The sequence below is a fragment of the Borostomias antarcticus genome, assembly GCF_949987555.1.
Source record: "Borostomias antarcticus genome assembly, contig: scaffold_132, whole genome shotgun sequence".
In the NCBI taxonomy this organism is placed as follows: domain Eukaryota; kingdom Metazoa; phylum Chordata; class Actinopteri; order Stomiiformes; family Stomiidae; genus Borostomias; species Borostomias antarcticus.
In genome coordinates, this window is record NW_028175733.1 from 13,154 (window position 1) to 23,165 (window position 10,012).

The 10,012-nt window shown below is 54.3% G+C and overlaps 1 protein-coding gene across 1 annotated transcript; it reads left to right on the forward strand.

Moving 5' to 3' along the window:
* Positions 1-801: 801 nt before the first annotated feature.
* Positions 802-2,951, forward strand: LOC311329252 (voltage-dependent calcium channel gamma-8 subunit-like; the record flags this gene model as incomplete). The annotated part of the gene is made up of 2 exons (XM_084463125.1): positions 802-942; positions 2,119-2,951. Coding segments are annotated over 2 exons (974 nt in total), but the record flags the coding sequence as incomplete, so codon positions are not given.
* Positions 2,952-10,012: the final 7,061 nt, after the last annotated feature.

Consider the following 10,012-nt stretch of genomic DNA (forward strand, 5'->3'; position numbering starts at 1 on the left):
TATATTTACATTATTTATATTATTATTTATATTTATTTCCCTGCCGGGTTTTGACCCAAGGGGGCGGAGTCTTGCCCCACACCACTATCCATGCCATGGACCCCACAACTCAGCCCCTGAGTGGGCTAGAGACACGTCTTCACCAGTCGGTGGATGGAGATATGCCCGTCTGTAGTACTAACAGTACTTGTTACAACCAGCTGCAGCAGATAGCCCACCTCACATTTTCTAAAGGAAATGTACTTTCTAGTTATAATACTGATGCCTATACATTACCTACATTAGCAAATGTCGTCATTCACGAGAAGGTTGGCTTTTCTCTAACCCTCGTCCAGAAAGGAGGAAACAATTGATTTACCTCGTCATTATAGGTTTCCTGACAAGTAGCATCTTTTTGCTTGCTTCAAAAATGAATGCTGGGCAAGATATATTTAGACAGGGTGTGGTGGTGCTCATGGGATATGCAGTTGTCTTTCTGTGAAAACACTATGGTCCACATGGTGCCGCTAAAATCAATCAAAAAATGCCGACTGGATATGGCAAAGGTTTTGCTACGCTCGCTGAAGGAGGCAAATACTCTGCTACGCTCGCTGAAGGAGGCAAATACTCTGCTACGCTCGCTGAAGGAGGCAAATACTCCCGCCCACTGAAATCGTTCTGGGTGGCTAGAAGGCCAGACTGTATTGCAAAAAAAATTATTTTATTATATATCTTCCAGTCTAATTCCAGCACACTTCTATAATGTACCCTTCTTCTTCTTCTTCTTCTTCTCCTACTTCTTCTTCTTCTTCTTCTGTGCAGGTGTAGTGCGTGCTTCCAGTATCTTCCCCATCCTGAGCGCTATACTGCTCCTGCTGGGGGGAGTGTGTGTGGCGTCCAGCAGCTTCTACAAGAGCAAGAGAACCATCATCCTGGGAGGAGGCATCCTGTTTGTGGCTGCAGGTACGACAGCCTGGTCTCTCTCTTCCATACCTGGGTCTCTCTCTTCCATACCTGGTCTCTCTCTTCCATACCTGGTCTCTCTCTTCCATACCTGGGTCTCTCACTTCCATACCTGGTCTCTCTCTTCCATACCTGGGTCTCTCACTTCCATACCTGGTCTCTCACTTCCATACCTGGTCTCTCTCTTCCATACCTGGTCTCTCTCTTCCATACCTGGGTCTCTCTCTTCCATACCTGGGTCTCTCTCTTCCATACCTGGTCTCTCTCTTCCATACCTGGTCTCTCTCTTCCATACCTGGTCTCTCTCTTCCATACCTGGTCTCTCTCTTCCATACCTGGTCTCTCTCTTCCATACCTGGGTCTCTCTCTTCCATACCTGGTCTCTCTCTTCCATACCTGGTCTCTCTCTTCCATACCTGGGTCTCTCTCTTCCATACCTGGGTCTCTCTCTTCCATACCTGGGTCTCTCTCTTCCATACCTGGTCTCTCTCTTCCATACCTGGGTCTCTCACTTCCATACCTGGGTCTCTCTCTTCCATACCTGGTCTCTCTCTTCCATACCTGGTCTCTCACTTCCATACCTGGTCTCTCTCTTCCATACCTGGGTCTCATTCCCATCCCAGCTCTTCTCCTGGGTAAAGGATTGGTTCTGCCCCTCTTCTCCTGGGTAAAGGATTGGTTCTGCCCCTCTTCTCCTGGGTAAAGGATTGGTTCTGCCTCTCTTCTCCTGGGTAAAGGATTGGTTCTGCTCCTCTTCTCCTGGGTAAAGGATTGGTTCTGCTCCTCTTCTCCTGGGTAAAGGATTGGTTCTGCTCCTCTTCTCCTGGGTAAAGGATTGGTTCTGCTCCTCTTCTCCTGGGTAAAGGATTGGTTCTGCTCCTCTTCTCCTGGGTAAAGGATTGGTTCTGCCCCTCTTCTCCTGGGTAAAGGATTGGTTCTACCCCTCTTCTCCTGGGTAAAGGACTGGTTCTGCTCTATCAGCTCTTTGATTAACTTTTCTTTTTCTGTGATTATTTCCCCTCACATTCTTTCTGTCTCTTATGGCTTCCCCTCGTCTCTCATCTGCCTCTCCTTCTATCTCTCTATCTCTCTCTCTCTCTCTCACTCCCTCTCTCTCACTCTCTCTTCCTCTCTGTTTCTCTTCCATCACCCTCTCCCTCCGCTTCCTCTCTCCAGGTCTGAGCAACATCATCGGCGTGATCGTGTACATCTCGGCCGCACTGAGCGACATCTCGCCCAAGAAGGACGAGGACAAGAAGTGGCACTACTCCTACGGCTGGTCCTTCTACTTCGGTGGCCTGTCCTTCATCATGGCGGAGATGGTGGGCGTCCTGGCCGTCAACATCTACATCGAGAAGAACAAGGAGCTTCGCTGCCGCTCGCGCACCGACCTCTTCAAGAGCACCACGCACGCCATGCTCCGCCTCCCCAGCTACCGCTTCCGCCGCCGCTCCCGCTCGTCCTCGCGCTCCACCGACCCCTCGCGCTCCCGCGACGCCTCGCCCGTCGGCGGCGCCAAGAGCTTCGCCCTGCCGCCCACCGCCCCGCCGTTCTCCGTGGCCACCCTGCCGAACCCCCACCACACCGGAGGAGGAGGAGGAGACATCTCCATGTACACCCTGACCAGGGACACCAAGCTGGGGAGTCTGGGGGGAGGAGCCCCTCCCCTCTATGGGACGGTGGACCGAGCCTCTCTCTACCAGCTGCACAACTACTTCCCTAAAGATGGCGGGGCAGGAAGTGGGGGGAGTGGAGGAGGAGGAGGCGGAGGTATGATGAGCGGGACCCTGCAGTCCCTGTCCAAGTCCAACCTCGCCGCCTCGGCCCAGAATGCACCTGTGTCCGTCGCACCACTGAACACCTCGGCGTCCTCCGGCCCGGCTCCTTCCCAGTCACTGACCGGTACCATGGAGCGGGAGAGGGGGATGGGCACACTTGATAGGCTGACGGCCAAACGCGACAGGGACAGCAACTCGGACACGCTGAACAGGAGGACGACGCCGGTGTAAACCTCGGAGAGAGAGCCAGGAGGCGGAGAAGGAGAAGACATAGTGACTAGCTACGCTAAAGCTAACACTTTACAGTAAGTCATTGTTGTGAAGCCTTCCTGCTGCCATAATTACTCAATAAGATGATATAAGTAGTCATAACAGCTAGTGTAAGCTCATGACAACTGCCTTAACATGGTCATGCCCCATACAGAGCCCTAACATTCGGTAGAATTATTAAGGTAGCTAGTTTGCTGGTTAGCCAGTTAGCAGGTTAGATGGTTAGTTTTTTTTGTGCAAGTAGCCATAGTTAGCTTGTATGCCATAGCCTATTAGTAGTTATTGTCCTTGGTCCTTGTTTGTATGACTACTTATGACATCCATATGGTGAAGGCTGTACAGTACGACCGCTTCTGTAAAGAGTTGCCAAAAAGGGCTGTAGAGTAGGTAAGGGTTAGGAAAGAGTAGGTAAGGGTTAGGGTTAGGAAAGTAAAGAGTAGGTAAGGGTTAGGAAAGGAAAGGGTAGGTAAGGGTTAGGAAAGGAAAGAGTAGGTAAGGGTTAGGAAAGGAAAGAGTAGGTAATGGTTAGGGTTAGGAAAGGAAAGAGTAGGTAAGGGTTAGGAAAAGAAAGAGTAGGTAAGGGTTAGGAAAGGAAAGAGTAGGTAAGGGTTAGGAAAGGAAAGAGTAGGTAAGGGTTAGGGTTAGGAAAGGAAAGAGTAGGTAAGGGTTAGGGTTAGGAAAGGAAAGAGTAGGTAAGGGTTAGGGTTAGGAAAGGAAGGATGGGAGGAGAGAGGGAAGAAGAGAAGGCCTCCGTCGCCCCATCTCCATGTTACTCTGAGCAGAGTTTATCCTATTCAACAGACTAGAGTAATACATGTGTATTTAACACTATTATAGAGTATTATTACCTTCATTTCCAAATGCACAATAGTCTGTGATGGTATTCTTTGGGTTGTCTTTCATTCTGAGTGCAACATTGGTTACGAGATCGTAACTGCTCTTGAATATTATCAACATTGCTGTCGTTTTTACTTATCGTAAACGTTATTGCAGGGTAAAATTTGTAAACTTTGAAATATAATTTTTTTGTAGTTTTTCTATTCCTTTCAAATGTTAGGATTTGTATTGATTTCGTCATCACACAGAATCTGATCGTATCATGTGGAAAGCATGTGAGCAAATGTGTGAGTGTGAAATTGTATATAATTATCATCAATACTACTATCATTATAATTAATTAATCAATACTACTATCATTATCATTTAGTTTTCATTTTTGCTGGCTGTTGATTTTATTGATATAACCACCGTAGCCTATTCTGTGTTTTTTATTGTTCCTGACTACTAGTGTATTAGACTATAGAATTTATATGACTATTTATTTCCATGGTGGTATATAGCTATACTTAATGTTATCCTCTGGTTCCTACTGTACCACATGTTTGGGTCTGGTTCCTACTGTACCACATGTTTGGGTCTGGTTCCTACTGTACCACATGTTTGGGTCTGGTTCCTACTGCGTACCATATGTTTGGGTCAGGAGGGCTGAGCAAGCCTGATAAGCTGTGATAAGAGGAAGGATGATCTCTCGACCACATATTTCTACTCTGAAGATTCCTCCCTGGACATTTACAATGGGGAAGCAATACAATATTCTGAGCCTCACTGAGAAAACCAGAGAAATATATTAAATAAAAATGATTATATATGAAATACTTTGTGTTGTCTGTGTCATTTACCACTCAGTCATAGGCTGTGGTGATGAGGACAGTACAGTACATTCTGTTTAGAGGGTTATTCTGCTTAGAGAGTTATTCTGTTTAGAGGGTTATTCTGTTTAGAGGGTTATTCTGCTTAGAGGGTTATTCTGTTTAGAGGGTTATTCTGTTTAGAGGGTTATTCTGTTTAGAGGGTTATTCTGCTTAGAGGGTTATTCTGCTTAGAGGGTTATTCTGCTTAGAGGGTTATTCTGCTTAGAGGGTTATTCTGTTTAGAGGGTTATTCTGCTTAGAGGGTTATTCTGCTTAGAGGGTTATTCTGCTTAGAGGGTTATTTTAAATGTACATTTTCAGCAGCCCTATCAGGATTGACAGAACTGCTAATGTGTTACGGCGGCACCTCCGCGCGCATTCCCCTCTGCTCCTCCGAGCTTGTGCGTCGGTCCGGCTCTACCCCGCGGCGTTCGGGGTCTCCCAAATTCCCACCTCCTGACTCCGGAGATGGGGCGCATTCGCGCTCCTCATCCCCGGAGAGTAATCCTGAGACGCCCAGCACCTCAGCACGCGCACGGCGCGCGCTCCAACGCCACAGGTGAAGGCAATCGTGGTGATTAGTGAACAAGCTTACGGCTGAGTGCTGCGCACCGGGTCCCAGTCGTCATCATCGCCTGCCTACAAGAACCCTGGTTTTCTCCATGCTCATCGCCAGATCTTCCCATAGAATACCTGTGACCCAGTGTGCAGTGCTCGGCTTGCCTGCTATCACCACCCCTGGACTGAAACACGGATTCCCTGACCCCCCTTCTGGATATGGACTTTTGATTACGGATTACGGATATTGGACATTGTTTGTTGATCGCCTGACCCCTGCCTGTTTATCGTTTTGTTTTTGACCTTGCCTGCTGGACTTATTCATTTAGTATTAAACCGCCCTTTGGGCTTTGCATTTTTTCTCTGCCTCCTGTGTCGTGCGTTTGGGTCCAAATCCAACCCGGTCATAACAGAAGATCTGGCCAGTATGGACCCAGCCGGCACTGGAGAGCAACCGGAGACACCTTCGGCTCTCCAACTCCAAGGACGGGTGATCGCTGATCATGCCCGACTACTGCGGGAGGCCTCTGTCGCCATGACCGATCTACATACACGGATGGAGGTTCAGAACACCCAACAACAGGCTCAGTCTCAGCAGATCCAGGGCCTGGTTGCCATGGTTCAGGCGATGTCCACCCAGATCGCTTCCCTCACCTCCATCGTGTCCCAGGCAAGTCCGGCAGCTCCTGTGGCATCAGCACCCATTCCCGCTCCCGCCCCCATGCCGACGCCCCAGCCTGTTCCTATGGGCCCCCAGCCCCAGCGTGAACCTCACCTAGCTAACCCCAAGCCATACGATGGGACTTTCTCTGAGTGTAGGGGCTTCCTCATGCAGTGTGGATACATTTTCCAACATCAACCCAGCATGTATTGGTCTGACGCTGCACGGGTGGGCTACATCGCTACACTCACCACTGGGGAGGCTCTGAAGTGGGTCCAGGCAGCCCTGGGTCCGGGCAGTCACCTCCGCGATGACTATGCTGCTTTAGCCGAGTTTAGGCTAGTTTTTGATCATGCTGCTGATGGTCAGGACTTTAATGCCCGTCTCACCACCATCCAGCAGGGTGGCCGCTCCATGGCTGCCTACGCTACCGAGTTCCGCACCCTGGCTATGGGTAGCGGGTGGAACGACGTCGGTCTGCGCAGCGAGTTCCGACGAGGCCTGAGCGAGACTCTCAAGGACGCGCTGGTCAGGGACCGCCCCACCTCCCTTAACCAACTCATCTTTCTCGCAATGGAGATCGACGAACGCAACCAGCAGAGGAAGCGTGAGAAAGCGCTGCGTCATCCCGCCCCCTCTGGTCGCTCTCCGGGCATGTTCGGTACCAACTCCTCCACCGTTCCACTCACCCTGACCATGCCTGCTCTCACCAGCGAAGAGCCCATGCAAGAGGGTAGGGCTCGCCTCACGGCTGTTGAGAAGGACCGAAGGAGGGCACTGGGATTGTGTCTCTACTGTGGAGCTAAGGGCCATCTGAGGGACAACTGTCCCACTCTGCCAAAAGAGTAGGCTCACCAGCCAGGAGGGGATTTCTGGTGAGCCGTGTTACCCATTCCCCACCATCTGTCAGCCCTGCCCGGTTCGAAGTTACCCTCGCCTGGCACGGGCAGACGCTTACCATCGGTGCGCTCATTGACTCTGGGGCTGATGGCAACTTTGTTGATGCGCACCTTGCCGCCTCAGCGGCTTTCCCCCTCGCCACCCTGGAAACCCCTCTCACCGTCTCGGCATTGGATGGACACAACCTAGGTCCCCTCACACACCGGACCGAGCCTCTGACCATGACAATTTCGGGAAATCACGTGGAGGAGATCCGGTTCTACATTCTTGAGACCCCCCAGGCTCCTCTCATTCTGGGCCGACCATGGCTGGAGCTCCATGTGCCGCATGTCAGCTACGGCCCCGGCCGCATTCTGAGCTGGAGCACGGCCTGTTACGCGCGGTGCCTCCGTGCTGCTCAGACTCCCTCCCTGTCGTCTCGGCCGCCCCCTGCTCCCCCCGACCTCTCCAACGTGCCAAAGGTTTACCACGACCTGGGAGAGGCCTTCAGCAAGGAGCGCGCCCGCACCCTTCCCCCGCACCGGCCCTACGACTGCGCCATTGAGCTCCGCCCCAGCGCCCAGCTCCCAGTCAGTCGCCTGTACAACCTCTCCCTCCCTGAGAAGGCGGCAATGGACAGCTACATCTCTGAGTGTCTGGCTGAGGGCCTCATCCGACCCACTCTCTCCCCGGTGGCGGCGGGGTTCTTCTTAGTGAAGAAGAAGGTTGGGGACCTCAGGCCATGCATTGACTACCAGGAGCTGAACGCCATCACCATCAGGAACACGTACCCTCTCCCCCTCATGAGTTCCAACTTCGAACCCCTCCTGGAGGCCACCATCTTCACGAAGTTGGACCTCCGGAACGCCTACCACCTGGTTCGAATCCGTGAGGGGGATGAGTGGAAGACCGCGTTCAAGACTCCCCGAGGCCATTACGAATACCTAGTCATGCCGTTTGGCCTCACCAACGCCCCCTCCGTGTTCCAGGCTATGATGAATGACATCCTCCGGGACATGCTGGATATCTTTGTTGTGCTCTACCTCGACGACATCCTGGTGTTCTCCAGGAGAGCTGAGGAACACGTCCAGCACGTCCGCCTTGTCATCCAGCGTCTCCTGGAGAACCGCCTCTTCATCAAGGCCGAGAAGTGCACCTTCCACACTCCCTCTGTGGAGTTCCTGGGACTTATTGTGGAAGGTGGACAAACTCGGCCTGATCCCAAGAAGATCCAGGCTGTCGTCGAGTGGAGCCAACCCACCATCCGTAAGCAGCTGCAGTCCTTCCTTGGCTTTGCCAACTTCTACCGGCGATTCATACGGGACTACAGCCGGGTGGCCGCTCCCCTCACTGCCCTCACCTCCTCTCTGCGTCCTTTTACCTGGACACCTGCAGCCAGTGCCGCCTTCACCGACCTCAAGAGGCGGTTCACCTCCGCGCCGGTCCTGCTCCATCCCGACCCCTCGAGGCCCTTCACCGTGGAGGTGGACGCTTCAGACACGGGTCTCGGCGGGGTTCTCTCACAACAGTCAGCGGCCGACCAGAAGATGCATCCCTGCGCCTTCTTCTCCCGCCGCTTCACACCCGCAGAGGAGAACTACGACATTGGCAACAGGGAGCTGCTGGCTGTTGTGGAGGCCTTCCAGGAGTGGCGGCACTGGCTAGAGGGCGCAGAGCACCCCGTCACCGTCTGGTCTGACCACAAGAACCTGACCTACCTCAGGTCGGCCAGGCGGCTGACCTCCCGTCAGGCGCGCTGGGCCCTGTACCTCGGACGGTTTAATTTCCACATCACTTACCGTCCGGGGTCCAAGAACACCAAGGCTGACGCACTGTCTCGGCTTTATGCGGCAGGGGAGGATCTTACCACTCCGGACACTATTCTTCCCGCCTCCCGGGTGATCGGAGTGGTCACCATGAACGTCGAGGCAGTGGTCAGGAGGGCCCAGCGCACCCAACCCGACCCCCGGACTGGCCCGCCCAACCGGCTGTTCGTCCCAGATGCCGTCCGGACCCAAGTGCTCCAGTGGGGACATGCGAGCCGGTTTGCCTGCCACCCGGGTTCCCACCGTACGCTGTCATTCCTACGCCGGCGGTTCTGGTGGCCCACCATGGCAGCGGACGTCAGAGAGTTCGTCTCCGCCTGCACCACCTGCGTCCGCAGCAAGGAATCCCACCAGCCGCCGGCTGGCCTGTTGCGACCCCTTCCTGTGCCCAGTCGTCCGTGGTCACACATCGCACTGGACTTCGTGACCGGTCTCCCTCCCTCCCGGGGAAACACCACCATCCTGACCATTGTGGACCGGTTTTCGAAGTCTCTGCGCCTCGTGGCCCTACCCAAGCTCCCCACCTCGATGGAGACGGCGGAGCTGCTGACTGAGCACGTCTTTCGGCTCTACGGTCTGCCCCAGGATGTGGTGTCTGACCGTGGACCCCAGTTCACTTCTCAGGTATGGAGGGCATTCTGTGCGGGGATTGGGGCCACGGTCAGTCTCTCTTCTGGTTACCATCCACAGACCAACGGCCAGGCGGAGAGAGCCAACCAGAGCCTGGAGTCAGCCCTCCGGTGCATGTCCTCCCTTCACGCATCCTCCTGGAGTCAGGACCTGCCCTGGGTCGAGTACTCACTGAACGCCATGGTCAGCAATTCCACCGGCAAGTCACCCTTCGAGTGCTCCCTGGGGTACCAGCCACCCCTGTTCCTGCTCCAGGAGGCCGAGGCATCGGTACCGTCGGTCCAGGCTCATCTCCGCCGGTGCCAGAGGGTCTGGTCCGCAGTGCGGTCCGCCTTGCTCCGTGCTACAGCGCGCGCCTCCCGCGGTGCCAACCGGCGGCGTGTCCCGGCCCCGGTGTACCAGGTCGGTCAACGGGTTTACCTCTCCACTGCTGACCTGCCCCTCCACGTCTCCTCCAGGAAGCTGGCGTCGAGGTTCATCGGGCCCTACCCCATCGACCGGGTCATCAACCCCGCCGCTGTCCGGTTGATTCTCCCCGCCTCCCTTCGCCGGGTCCATCCGGTTTTCCATGCGTCTCGGGTCAAGCCCGTCGTCACCAGCACCCTCGTGCCACCGGCTCCCGTGCCGCCCCCTCCGCAGCTGGTGGATGGCCACCCTCAGTGGGCGGTGAGGCGGCTGCTGAAGGTCCGCCGCCGGGGCCGCGGGTTCCAATACCTGGTCGACTGGGTGGGGTATGGCCCAGAGGAACGGAGCTGGGTTCCTCGGTCCCAGATCATG